The following is a 14,991-nucleotide window of genomic DNA, read 5'->3' as shown; positions in this document are numbered from 1 at the left end:
CAAGAACAATGACAGACAGGCAGGTGTAAGTTCTGTGAAGGGCGACAAGCAGGACTACAAACCCTTGGGTTAAACTTCGTTAGCTCCTAAACTTCAGAGGCTGACTAAATGTCTCGAGACTCGTGTTATGTTTGGAGAATAATTAATTCTCATATATGAAATGGTATATTGCTGATTTTCCTTTTATGCAATGAACATTACACAACTCTAAGTGTCAGCAATTGATCACTCAGCCTCTGGAGGGTTGTAAAATCCACCACAATAGCTTATTAACCAACGAGCAAGAATAGGGGGTCTCTGTGGCGCAGTCGGCTTCGTTCTCGACTCACAATTTGGAATTTCGCGTTCGAATCCCGGGCATGAAAGCCGCATGAATATAAGCGGCTTATATTGAGCCATGTAATACCCTATCAATTTCCCGTATGTTATGCTATTCATCCACTTGTTTCGTCCACTTGTTCTGTATCACCTCACCCAAAGAGATTATAAGCCTGTGCAAAAAAATTGTAAATTTCTCGGGCTCACCATAGCCCGTGCTACTTGGAACTTTTTGTTCTGAGTAACTGAATTTAAAACAACACAACAACATGGTAAATTTACGGGCTTATTATATAATATTATATTATATTATATATATATATATATAATATATATATATATATATATATATATATATATATATATATATATATATATATATATATATATATATATATATATATATATATATACATACATACATGAAGAATTACTCGCCGTGTTCTTCACGAATTACTCGCCGTGTTCTTCACGTATTACTCGCCGTGTTCTTCATGTATTACTCGCCGTGTTCTTCACGTATTACTCGCCGTGTTCTTCACGAATTACTCGCCGTGTTCTTCACGTATTACTCGCCGTGTTCTTCACGTATTACTCGCCGTGTTCTTCACGTATTACTCGCCGTGTTCTTCACGTATTACTCGCCGTGTTCTTCATGTATTACTCGCCGTGTTGTTCACGTATTACTCGCCGTGTTCTTCACGTATTACTCGCCGTGTTCTTCACGTATTACTCGCCGTGTTCTTCACGTATTACTCGCCGTGTTCTTCACGTATTACTCGCCGTGTTCTTCACGTATTACTCGCCGTGTTGTTGCATTGCACACGAGACAAACTTTTGTCTCAATGTATCACTAACTTTACTCTTTCTCCCAAACTTTACCCCCTCCCTCCCTCTCCCCCCTTCACATCTCACCTACTTTTCACCCCCCTTTTCCTTGGTCTCTTCTTCTCCCTTTTCCTCCCTTCTCTTCCCTCTTTCTCTCCTACTCTACCCTCCATTCTCTTCCCTTCCTCTCTCCCTCATTGTTCACATCCTCTCTCTCTCTCTCTCTCTCTCTCTCTCTCTCTCTCTCTCTCTCTCTCTCTCTCTCTCTCTCTCTCTCTCTCTCTCTCTCTGTTTATTAAAATGTAATAATGTAACATCAATGAATCACGTTTAATCGCTTTCCAGTAAACTGTGATCTTGTGAGGCGGGTGAATGACAAGTTTAAGCTTAAAACTCTACGGAAAGCACAACCCACGATTTGATTACTGCATAAAAAAACCACAAAGTTTGCTAAAATGCTGGTTCCTCCATCATGTTGCTATCTTTCTACAGCCCTCTAGTTCCTCCATAATCTGGCTATCTCTTCAGTCTTTCAGTCTGGCTATCTGTCTTCAGTCTTTCAGTCTGGCTATCTGTCTTCAGTCTTCCAGTCTGGCCATCTCTCTTCAGTCTTCCAGTCTGGCTCTCTCTTTCAGTCTTCCAGTCTGGCCATCTCTCTTCAGTCTTCCAGTCTGGCCATCTCTCATCAGTCTTCCAGTCTGGCCATCTCTCTTCAGTCTTCCAGTCTGGCCATCTCTCTTTAGTCTTCCAGTCTGGCTCTCTCTTTCAGTCTTCCAGTCTGGCCATCTCTCTTCAGTCTTCCAGTCTGGCCATCTCTCATCAGTCTTCTAGTCTGGCCATCTCTCTTCAGTCTTCCAGTCTGGCCATCTCTCTTCAGTCTTCCAGTCTGGCCATCTCTCTTCAGTCTTCCAGTCTGGCCATCTCTCTTCAGTCTTCCAGTCTGGCCATCTCTCTTCAGTCTTCCAGTCTGGCCATCTCTCATCAGTCTTCTAGTCTGGCCATCTCTCTTCAGTCTCCCAGTCTGGCTCTCTCTCATCAGTCTTCCAGTCTGGCTCTCTCTTCAGTCTTCCAGTCTGGCTCTCACTCTTCAGTCTTCCAGTCTGGCTCTCTCTTCAGTCTTCCAGTCTGGCTCTCACTCTTCAGTCTTCCAGTCTGGCCATCTCTCTTTAGTCTTCCAGTCTGGCTCTCTCTTTCAGTCTTCCAGTCTGGCCATCTCTCTTCAGTCTTCCAGTCTGGCCATCTCTCATCAGTCTTCTAGTCTGGCCATCTCTCTTCAGTCTTCCAGTCTGGCCATCTCTCTTCAGTCTTCCAGTCTGGCCATCACTCTTCAGTCTTCCAGTCTGGCTCTCTCTCATCAGTCTTCCAGTCTGGCTCTCTCTCATCAGTCTTCCAGTCTGGCCATCTCTCTTCAGTCTTCCAGTCTGGCTCTCTCTCATCAGTCTTCCAGTCTGGCCATCTCTCATCAGTCTTCTAGTCTGGCCATCTCTCTTCAGTCTTCCAGTCTGGCCATCTCTCTTCAGTCTTCCAGTCTGGCTCTCTCTCATCAGTCTTCCAGTCTGGCCATCTCTCTTCAGTCTTCCAGTCTGGCTCTCTCTTCAGTCTTCCAGTCTGGCTCTCTCTCATCAGTCTTCCAGTCTGGCTCTCTCTCATCAGTCTTCCAGTCTGGCTCTCACTCTTCAGTCTTCCAGTCTGGCCATCATGTGACCTCCTGTCCCAACTAGGTTCCACTTTACATCGATTTTCAATCCGTTCTCTGCCCCCCCCCCCCTGAAACTCTGATCATATTTCAATTCTTTGAATACTTCCTCCATTGTCTGCCACCCCCATTAAAAGCATACCATTCCTCCCCCATTACTGGTTCCTCACCACCCTTGCCCTTCACCCTACGACTCTGTTCGCCCCTCGCACACGCTCCTTCCTCCTCATTACCGATCTACCAGGATATGGACCAGGATATGGTCCATATCCTGGTCGTTACCTGTAGAATTCGGTCATATTCTACCTGCTAAGTAGAATACTTAAATATTCTACCATGCTTTCGTTCTGCGATATCACATGCCTAATCACCACTTAGTAATTACTAGAGTTGCCTTAATTTGTCCTACTCATTCTTCTCTTATTATTCTCTTGCCCAATTCCCTCCATTGGCGGTCCAACTCATCCAGTTCCATCACGAGATGAGACGTCCATTAACAGGTTCGTCGTAAAACGTCTGTCCTACCTCGGCCCCATTATCTCATAATGCCCTCTAGGTTGTCTGTCTCTCTGTCGACTCTTTACCCCCCTTGACACACTCCTCGTCGTGCCTATCGACTCCTAACCTCATGACACAATGCTAAATTATGATCACAAACCCCTTCCATGCACCAACTTCAGCTGCATGATCTTACAGTCAAAATGTAGACTCGACATAAAATATCTATCCACTTGGGTTGGCCGGTACAGCCTCGATTCTTGCATTCTGGGGCTCGAATCCCGATGGTTCACGTGGTTAGGCACCGTTTCTACCCACCGTCCTATCCCAATTCCCTGTCCTTCTATCCCATCCAAGTGTTATATAGTCGTATTAACTCACCACTTCCTCCTTATAACTAGCAGCCTCACAAGACACTGTGTGACGGGTGAGGGGGCGCTGGGACGGCTGATAGGAGCTGGTCTCGTGGTGAAGGTGATTAATGGAATTTGAAGTGATAGTGAGGGAGGAGGTAATTAAGGTAATACCGCAGCGGATACGTGGGCGTTCCTGGTAACCTTGGGCGGTGGCCAGGAGCGTGTAGTGGTTGTCTGGCGACGGCTACATAGGCTACCATATGCTCCTTCATGCTCTGCTGGGGTACCACATGCTCCTTCATACTGTGCTGGGGTACCACATGCTCCCCTACGCTATGCTGGGGTACCACATGCTCCCCTACACTATGCTGGGGTACCACATGCTCCTTCATACTGTGCTGGGGTACCACATGCTCCCCTACGCTATGCTGGGGTACCACATGCTCTCCTACGCTATGCTGGGGTACCACATGCTCCCCTACGCTATGCTGGGGTACCACATGCTCCCCTACGCTATGCTGGGGTACCACATGCTCCCCTACGCTATGCTGGGGTACCACATGCTCCTCTACGCTATGCTGGGGTACCACATGCTCCCCTACGCTATGCTGGGGTACCACATGCTCCCCTACACTATGCTGGGGTACCACATGCTCCCCAACACTATGCTGGGCTACCACATGCTCCTCCACACACTCCGGCTGCTGCTGCTCCAAACAAAACTAACATGACAAATGTGTCCAAATTGGGAACACTGGTAAACACACATGCAAGGACATTATTTATCCGGTAAACATCATTAATATTTTGGTTTCCCTCATTGCCTTTCCTATATTCCTGTTAAATTCATATCCAAAACTTTTTTACATTAGCATGTAGACATTAGTCAGTCTCATCTCCTTTTGCTCTCAGGATGACGAGGCTCTGTAAACGTGACGTGACGGAGAGGTTTGGGTAATATTCCTCTCTGCTCCTCACAGCATATCGACCTCCCGTTGCTCGCTTCACCGCTCGCTCCCAGCACTAAACCCTTCCACTGCTAGGAGTCCACACGGCCTCTTTGACCCTGGCCTAAATGTGTAGGGAGTTATCACTTGCTAGGAGAGAACTGCATCTCTGGATCATGTTCCAAATTTGACTCGGTTTTATATGTAATCTCTTAAAAGCTGCTGCAGATCAGATATGTAAGTCACGTTGATTGGCTGCAGAGTTGTTGTGAATACATTGGCGCTCAGTCTATATTTTACCACAAAGGTGGAAATTCCCGGTAGGTTGAAACTTGTGATTGTTTCAGTGATGCGGACTGCTAAAAGATGATGATGCTGCCATGTCTCCTGCATGGGGGGCATCCACGGCAGTGAGGCAAGCGCTAGCTTGCTGTTAGGCGAACTAGGAGTATGGTCGTAACTGTCCTTTCTTCAACTGGACATTCCCAACTTGACTGTTCCTGTTTTTCTATCAAATCTGCACCGGGTGCAAGAATTGTAAATACAGGCGATTGATTGAAGCTCTCAGTGAGAGCATCTAGGTGTTCTAAAAGGATATATTTTTTTTACAAAGCCATTATATTCAATGGAGGAAACGAAGTCTTACCGATCAATCTGTGAAGCTGCGCGGGCACCAAGGCCACCAAGTCTGACAGGAAGAGCACTTTGCTTGAGTAGTTTGTTTATGTTTTTCAAGCACACATGTCAAATAAAAGTCATACTCACTTAGATTGCTGCCGCTGTAAGACAAAAAACATCTGAACAAATAAATTAGCTTAGGGAGGGATAGGAATCTTGTGAGAAGGGAGAATAGACTGTGAAATCCTTTTTTTTGTCTGTCATTTAACTGGTAAACTTTAGGTCGATGATTTTTGCATGTACTCCTAGAGAAGAAGCCAAAACGGTAAAGTCATGGAGGAGCATCCAGGAGGGTACAGTCACAAGGAGCACCAGGAGGGTACAGTCACAAGGACCACCAGGAGGGTACAGTCACAAGGAGCACCAGGAGGATACAGTCACAAGGAGCACCAGGAGGGTACAGTCACAAGGAGCACCAGGAGGGTACAGTCACAAGGAGCACCCAGGAGGGTACAGTCACAAGGAGCACCAGGAGGGTACAGTCACAAGGAGCACCCAGGAGGGTACAGTCACAAGGAGCACCAGGAGGGTACAGTCACAAGGAGCACCAGGAGGGTACAGTCACAAGGAGCACCCAGGAGGGTACAGTCACAAGGAACACCCTGAAATTTCAGTCCAAAAGGAGAGTTCAGTCCAGACAATTATGTGACTGATATGAATTCTTTTAATCGACCAGTAATGTGTTAGGAGCAGTTAAGGATGAGCCACGGACTACCTCATTGCTCTGGGAGTTGGATAATGTCCTCCGAGAGGAAATCAAAGGTACCAGCACAGGTACCAGCACAGGTGCCATCAAAGGTGCCATCCAAAGAGTCGTATACTGAGCTTACTGGACAGATTATAAGTGACCTTTTCAATAACTAAGCACAAGCATGGACGGCAGGTAAGGAGTCTCCCTCTTGGAGACATTCGCTCGACTATTTTTCATGTTCCCCTCAATGAAAAATTTGAGGTCGTCAGTGTTCAACCTGTCCTTATGGAGGAGGAACTTAGGAGATAATAACTTGAAAACCACTATGGTATTGATGCTGTTATATACTCACTATCCATGGTTAGTTGATGTTAAGGTTAGGTTAGATTTCATTACGTTCGGTTACGTTAATACAGTGTATTATTCTCAATCTTGTGAAAAATTAAATTAAAAAACTATTTGAGTACCCCCTAGAACTTTTCTTCAGAAAACCATATTTGTTAGACAGTTTCAAAGAGAACGAGTTAAGCATAGACTATTAGATTATTAACCAATATAGTAATGATTTTAGAATATCCTCTGTTTCGGACAAAGTTTCACTTGCCAGTTTTCATGTTAACTGTTATTGGAACCATAACACGCTATCAGACCATCACAAATATCTAACAACTATCCAATTGGTGTGAGAATGGGTGTCTTGTGTTAATCGGGGGGGCGTTAATCACACGCTCTAATTTCAGGGTTTTCAGATGATTTAGTGTTTACAGTTTGCCCGAAACGCATTGCGTAATAGTGGCTTTAGGCTTTGTATGTACTAGCTCTATCTATATATCAATCCATTAATGTAACATCACTTGTATGTATATACCTTACCTGAATAAACATCTGAATCTGAATCTGAATCTGAATCTGAATCTGAATCACTTTACTTGACACAGTAAGCAAGCGAGCAAGCGACTCATATCCCAGTAGCCTCAGCTACGAGGCGTCGGAGTGTGTTGGCAGCAGCAACTGGCCTGATTCCTTCAACCTTGTTTTTTTAGGACACAGAGAGCCACGCCATCCTCCCCCAATAAAGGTAGAGGCCTGATGACCTTGGGAACTTTGCTAGCCAGAAAGATCTTCACCCAAGTGACCCTTACTAGCATCACCAAGTGCTGGTCAGGTGATATATTCGATGTGATGGGTTGTAGCTTCGTGAAGCCCCCTTAAGACACGACTGGTTATTGGTTTTCAAATTCTTGATGTGTTCTGCTTTTAGTTCTGGTTAGTGTTGGTGATTACTGCTGTCAAGTACGGCTGTAAGTGGGTGTTTGACTCGTAGAGCTTGAGCTGTGGTAATGTCTCTAGTAGTAATTAGAGCCTCGCTTATAGTAGTTTTGATTGAACCTTCTTAATCCCAAACTTCTATTTCCATTCAAATTTGGGCTCTAATTTCAGGGTTTTCAGATGATTTAGTGTTTACAGTTCTATAGCAGGTGCTTTTGTTGAAGGAGGAGGAAGGTAGACTAGTTTATTTCTTCTTCAAGTGATCTTTATAGCCCAAACTACTGAAGTTGTTAAGCTTGCCGCTCCGTGGTGGGTGAGCGAGGCATCCGATGAGAAACGACAAGAGATTGTGTCACACTCTCATGTTTCTTGAAGCTTTTACTTTTATTAACAGGAGAGTAATAAACTGAGATACTTCTTGCAACTGGGGACTATGTAGCAAGGCTCTGGGAGACGTTGCTTTGATTCCATAAGGTTTCCTGGTGAATTGAAGGAAATGGGGGTGTTAGTCCTGACTTCTTAAAAGGGGAGAGTTGATGCTTATTCTACCTGGGGTGGACACAGGGCCGCTGGACACACGCACACACACACACACACACACACACACACACACACACACACACACACACACACACACACACACACACACACACACACACACACACACACACACATTAAGGGGTCTGGTAGCTGAGTGAACAGCACGCAGGACTCGTAATTCTGTAGCCCGGGTTCGACTCCCGGACCAGGCAGAAACAAATGGGCGAAGTTTCTTTTACCCTGATCCACCTGTTACTAGTAAATAGGTACCTGGGAGTTAGACAGCTGTTGTGGAGCTGCTTCCTGAGGCTGTGTGTGTGTGTGTGTGTGTATGGGGAAAAAATAAATTCGTTAGTAGTTAGTAATTGTTGATTGACAGTTGAGAGGCGGAACAAAAGAGCCAGAGCTCAACCCCCTCAAGCACAACTAGGTGAGCACACACACACAGGATGTACTAAAAACTAGTCACATTTACAAGCCATATTCGAACAACCATTAGCAAAACATAAAACAAAAAATACCCATAGACCTTGACAAGTTGTTGAAGGCTAAGCTTACAGCAGCTCACCCAAGTTCATGTCAACTACATGAGCACACACCAATAACCTGACTGATCAGACTATGGCCTTATGAGACAGGCTTATTTATACACAGTACATGAAGACTGGTAAATATGGCAAAGGTCTGAAAACTTTTGATTTTGTTCAATCTTAATTCGAGTTTAACTCAGACTAATTTCTCTCACAATATTTTTTGCATAGATTTTATTTCTTCTCGGTTAAAGGTCGCTATCTTTATCATCAGAATTTACGTACTATAAAGCACATCAGAGTTGCGTAATTGATCACACACTAAGAAAAAACTCGTCGTCTGTGACAAACATATAAATGACCATTAGTGTTTTCTTTGCCTATAGATCTATTTAAGATTTATCTGCGATAAATAATATAGAGTAGTAATGTCCAGATCTCCTCCCTCTGGCTTTGACCCAGAAGTGGATCCTGTCTATCCTTGAGCAAGAGAAAATCTCCCTCAGACTTTGATCCAGAGAGAGTTCCCCCCTCTGTACTTGATCAACAGAAAGTCCCCCTTTGGCTTGATCAACAGAAAATCCCCCTTTGTACTTGATCAACAGAAAGTTCCCCTTTGTACTTGATCAACAGAAAGTCCCCCTTTGTACTTGATCAACAGAAAGTCCCCCTTTGTACTTGATCAACAGAAAGTCCCCTTTGTACTTGATCAACAGAAAGTTCCCCTTTGTACTTGATCAACAGAAAGTCCCCTTTGTACTTGATCAACAGAAAGTTCCCCTTTGTACTTGATCAACAGAAAGTCCCCCTTTGTACTTGATCAACAGAAAGTCCCCTTTGTACTTGATCAACAGAAAGTTCCCCTTTGTACTTGAGCAACAGAAAGTCCCCATTGTCCTTGATCAAAGAAAAGTCGGACGTCTAAGTCAGGTCACGAGAAAGGCCTTCCTGTGTCTGTGATCCGGATCAAGTGTCCGTGTTGTGTCACTCTGGGTATGGGGTGAGTGGCGGTACCTGTATCATGACACTTAACACATGGCGCCCATCATCTCCCCTGCGGGATGGTGGGGGAGGGGGCCGTGATGATCGGCCCAGGACCCCCCCACTCATCACGTCGTGAATCACTGATCACCACAAGCAACAGGTAGTAACCGAATACTCTACAGGTGTAATCATCACACAAGACGTGCTTGAAGAGCCACAAGCAGAGAGTGCAGGCGAGGTACGATGCCGTGAGAGTGAGAGACTAGCGTGAGTAAGTGAGGCAGACGACACACCGCGAGGATTGAACACTCACCAGCCGTGCCAGCTCCGGGAGCAGCGGTTCTCTCCTCACCAGGGTGTACCGGGCCACTGAGCTCCGCCACGCCATTCCACCTACACGCTGGTGAGAGACCGTGCTCCCTGCACTGTTACCACACACATCCCTGACACGTTCCTCTCTCTCACACCCTTCCAACCTCACCCTTCTTGCTTCCTCATCAATTTGGGACGTGTAATCCACTCACCGGATTTATGAGTAAGCTGACTTTAATCCCAGATGATGAGCAAATGTATTTTTTCATGATGTGTTGTCATTGTAGAGATAATATCTTATGTTGGTATGACTCCAAATCACACTACAGGCATGCGCAGAGCAACACATAAAAATGCGTGGGCTTCCCTACACTTTATCATACTACAAAACTTGTTGTAAAACAAGCATGAGTTTGAGGACTAAACACAAGGTCTTTTTCTCAAGGAATGAACTGTAATTGGAGTGATTAGAATGGCAGCCAATCGCTAGCGTTTGCCAGGGCCAACCGAGAAGAATGAGACAACTCAAGTGCCAAACAAAGGCCCAGTGCCATAGTGGGACACTGTATGCACCTCCCACTGTAGGATGGTTTAAGATACACTTCCGAAGACAAATATAATCTATGCTTCAAGTGCCACAACTTAACTGTAACTCTCCATTAATACGTTATATACCAGAAGCCTTATTAAGCTTCATTCCAGCCCTTCCTCTCCGGAAGAGAGCTAACGCGCGGAACGACAATCTCTCTGGTCGAGGTTCGAGGCGCTACACTTAACAATTAACTCGTAGCGTTGGAAACTAGACATTGAGGACTTTAAGCTGTATGGAGAGAGAGAGAGAGAGAGAGAGAGAGAGAGAGAGAGAGAGAGAGAGAGAGAGAGAGAGAGAGAGAGAGAGAGAGAGAGAGAGAGAGAGAGACGGAAGGAAGGAAACTATCAAGAGAAAGCACCAAACCATTACGACTATATAGCACTTGGATGGGATCAGGATTTAGGATGGGACGGGGGTAAGGAATAGTTCCCAAACCACTTGGCCGGTCGGGGATTGAACGCCGACCTGCATGAAGCGAGACCATTGCAGGACAGAGAGAGAGAGAGAGAGAGAGAGAGAGAGAGAGAGAGAGAGAGAGAGAGAGAGAGAGAGAAAGAGAGAGTGTGTGGGTGGGGGCTGGAACACGCATGCCCAAAATTAGCTCCTCCCACAAGCCTTAGCAACTGATTCTTCCCTGTGAGAGGACAATGAATGGGGGGTTTTTACTCCACAAAAGATAGTTCCCTTTGATCAAATAATTTGCATTATAAAAATTATCAACGTTAACCGCGTGGCGTTCATCTTATTGTTCTCCAATTTGCACGGAATTTGCTTCTTATTCTATAACTTGAGCAACATTACATAACAAAGAGATTTTTCAATTTGATTCACAATTCACCGCTTCGAAGGTCACAGGCAAGACATTTCGTCGTGGTGTCGTAGCGGAGTGGGTGACACCAGCAGCGTGTCGTCGTGGTAACGCCCTCGCCACTCAAGCGACAACACCTGGTTCGAGTCCCACAGTCTGGAAGGGACAGATATGGGCACCGTACCGTCAAGGTTCAATCCCCCTAAGCACCCGGTAGTAAGTGGAAACCTGGATGTAAAACTATTAAATGATCGTGTTAGAGGGAAAAGACGCGGTTTTCGGCTAGTTTTGCTCTCAAATATGTACACAAAGATGCCAGCAAAGATGCCAAAGATGCTAAAGAAGCCAGAGACATGTCCTGGGTTGGTCACCACCTGATCTGTGTCAATATGTCATGCTGTGTCAAGATGTCATGCTGTGTCAAGATGTCATGCTGTGTCAATCATGCTGGTGTCATGATGCCTTCTGTAAATTTAAGTTATATAAATCCATTCCAATATAAATAATGTCTAATGCTTAAATGTCGCCAGGTGAAGATGCTCTTGGCACTCAGAAGTGAATAGGGAAACATAACTCTTGTACTCTTGTAACTCTTGGAGTAGATAATGGGGGTGGAAATGAGGGAAGATGCGGAAATTGGAAGAGATGGGGAAGTGATAATGGAGATGGGGGAGATGAGGAGCAATGAGAGCTATGGGTGGAGATTGAGGAACTGTGAAATGAGAGACGTTAGGAATGGGAACAGATACTTGAAACACGAACCATAGAGTAAGATAGAAAGAAATAGGGAAGTTGGAGGAAATAGAGATGTGGAGAAAAATGGGAGATATAGGGATGGGGTTGTAGAGGGACGTACCTTTTCGTGCAATAATATAGACTCACAAGGAATGTGAGTCTATATTATATGATGATATACACTTTGCAAGGAATAATGAAGATTCAAGGCTCATTGTAAACAATGGAGACTTCGAGGATGATGGAATTACTGGAGGCCTCTCAGGGCTCTCAGGGCTCTCAGGGCTCTCAGGAAGATAAGAATAATGGTCTTTTGCCTACGATGTTGAGACATGTATTGTGCGGAGGAAGGAAATAGGAGAGCGGGTCTGAAAGTTGGGAAAGTATGAAATAAGAACAAGTTGTCTGCAAAGCGGGGATTAGGGAAGGAGGGAGGAAGAAGCTTTCTGGAAAGGGAATGGAAGGTCTTGAAAGTAGGGGAAGTGAAGGGTTATGTTGTGTCTGGAAGGTGGAGAGAGGGGGTAGGTAGGTTGGTGGCGTCTTAAAGGAGGGGAAGGGAGGGAGGGAAGACACAAAGTTGAGAAAGGTGAGAGTTGTTTGTTATAAAAATGTAATTCTTATCAGCCAGTTCCTTGAGGTAACATTTTTTGGGGGTTTAGGAAGAGGTGAGGAGGTGGTTCTCGCTCCTGGAGGAGGTGGTTCTCGCTCCTGGAGGAGGTGGTTCTCGCTCCTGGAGGAGGTGGTTCTCGCTCCTGGAGGAGGTGGTTCTCGCTCCTGGAGAAGGAGATGATGCTCCTTAAACATGCTATTAACAACCATGCATATCATTAAGACACTTCCTTCCTCTCCCCCTCCACCACAAGTTTGCTATTTGCAACCAAACCTGACAACCCCAAAATCAACCAACCCCGACCCAGCGTGTTACTGACATTCCTCCGACCATGCTGCAACCAGACAGCCAAACACTCACGGCCACGCAACCCAACTATCCACAAGCCTCCGCATCCGTTCTGTTAAACTGTTACTCTCGCATTAGGCAAGCATAAATATTTTAACATGTATTTAGCGCCTCGTGGGCCATTTAAACCTTCAGAATAGGTGACCCTAAATTTTCGGGGGACAGATTAAGGTTAAAACATGTTACTAATTTGATCTCAATGGTTTAAAAAATTAAATAAAAATTTTCAGCACGTCGTGGGGGTATGATAATGAGAAAATGGGGGGAGGGGGGTGTGGTTGATGGGAAATAGTGGGGGTTGATGGGGGGAAGAAAGAGGGGTGGCAGGGGTGGGGGGGAGGATGAGAATTGTGAAGGGGTGGAGGAGGGAGAAGGGAAGGGAACTATGAGGAGGAAGCGCCAAGCCATTACGACTATATAGCACTTGGAAGGGGTCAGGATAAGGATTTGGGATGGGACGGGGGGAGGAATGGTGCCCAACCACTTGGACGGTCGGGGATTGAACGCCGACCTGCATGAAGCGAGACCGTCGCTCTGGGGGTGGGGGTGGGGAGAGAAGGAGGGTTAGTACGGGGATGGGAAAAGAGGAATGTTGAGAGGGGATGGGAAAGGAGGGGATATGGTAGGCGGTGGGGAATGGATGAGCGGTGGATAGAAAGACACAGATGATCGTGGGAGAGATTGGGGACAAGACAATGCTCGACTGTTGATAACAAACCTACAACTTCACTTCCAACACAATAAACCTTAAAAACATTCGCCAAGATTGCCACCTTTCAAGCCACATATCCATCAAGTAGGTCCAAAAACAATTACTAGTTCTAAGAAGAACAGGTAAGAACACCGGGCAACAGTAAACAAACAGATGTTCACAAACTTTCCAACAACGGCAATCCATCAATTTACGCAGATATTAAATGCAGCTCTTGCATCTGGACCATTCCCCCTCCTAATTCAACACTCACACTATCAGATTAATTCCCAAAACCAATTTCCTTACTTGGGGCACCAGGCAAAATATTAAAAAAACGCATCAACCCCAAATTGGTGAAGCAAATGAATTTAAAAAAAAAATTATAACATCAGTCATTCACCATCATATATATATACATCAATTATAGCATCAGTCAAAAATATATCATCAGTCAACAAGGATTCGGAAACCACAGAGGCGCCTATAATGCTATAGCCCTGATATATGAATATGTAGCCAAAACCCATGACGATAAATGTGCAATGTAATTACTGCTTAGAAATGAAACGCAATGCAAGGCAATTATATGGAGAACGCGCCGAGCCATTACGACTGTATAGCACTTGGAAGGGATCAGGATAAGGATTTGGGATGGGACGGGGGGTAATGAATGGTGCCCAATTAATTGAACCGTCGGGGATTGAACGCCGACCTGCATGACGCGATACAACCGTCACTCTACCGACTAGCCCAAGATTTATCGAAATGTTGCGACAAAGTCTGGGACACAGACCTAAAATACAACTATCTGAACTAGAGGTTCCACAGATATTCACCGCCACACTGAAGCTTTATAGACAACAGAACTGCTTGTTATAGCGGCTTGGGTGACGCAACAATGCTTGGTAGCTGCTTGGGTGACGCAACATTGCTTGGTAGCTGCTTGGGTGACGCAACATTGCCTGGTAGCTGCTTGGGTGACGCAACATTGCTTGGTAGCTGCTTGGGTGACGCAACATTGCTTGGTAGCTGCTTGGGTGACGCAACATTGCTTGGTAGCTGCTTGGGTGACGCAACATTGCTTGGTAGCTGCTTGGGTGACGCAACATTGCTTGGTAGCTGCTTGGGTGACGCAACATTGCTTGGTAGCTGCTTGGGTGACGCAACATTGCTTGGTAGCTGCTTGGGTGATGCAACATTGCTTGGTAGCTGCTTGGGTGACGCAACATTGCTTGGTAGCTGCTTGGGTGACGCAACAATGCTTGGTAGCTGCTTGGGTGACGCAACATTGCTTGGTAGCTGCTTGCGTAACGCAACAGAACTGAAACGTTAAGTACCCTCAAAGAATCTGCCAATCACCCACTTGTTTCAACATATACAACTGCTGACCTGCCACTTCTACATGACGAACATATCACATATGCAGATAACCAAATTGTAATTTAAACTATATCACATATACAGATAACATAACAGTAATTGAAAATAAGTGACAATAATGAAAGGATCCAAATAATACACAAAGCAAAAAGAAATCCACAGCCCATCATCTTTGAC

General features: G+C 45.3%; 2 protein-coding genes across 2 annotated transcripts in view; both read right to left on the bottom strand.

Moving 5' to 3' along the window:
* The window catches only part of LOC123772035 (neurensin-1), a 29,347-nt gene extending 19,632 nt beyond the window's left edge, over positions 1–9,715 (bottom strand). Inside the window, exon 1 of the mRNA XM_045764895.2 lies at positions 9,649–9,715. The gene's annotated coding sequence lies outside the window, so the exon portion shown is untranslated. The remainder of the gene's footprint in view (positions 1–9,648) is intronic.
* A 4,570-nt stretch (positions 9,716–14,285) lies between these two features.
* Positions 14,286–14,723, bottom strand: LOC138372266 (adhesive plaque matrix protein-like). Its single transcript, XM_069337542.1, has one exon. The coding sequence runs from the start codon at positions 14,721–14,723 to the stop codon at positions 14,286–14,288; it is 438 nt and encodes a 145-aa protein (XP_069193643.1).
* Positions 14,724–14,991: the final 268 nt, after the last annotated feature.

Source organism: Procambarus clarkii, chromosome 38 (assembly GCF_040958095.1).
Source record: "Procambarus clarkii isolate CNS0578487 chromosome 38, FALCON_Pclarkii_2.0, whole genome shotgun sequence".
NCBI lineage: Eukaryota > Metazoa > Arthropoda > Malacostraca > Decapoda > Cambaridae > Procambarus > Procambarus clarkii.
The sequence above is the reverse complement of the archived record's forward strand: the minus strand, read 5'-3'. Positions and strand labels throughout refer to the sequence as shown.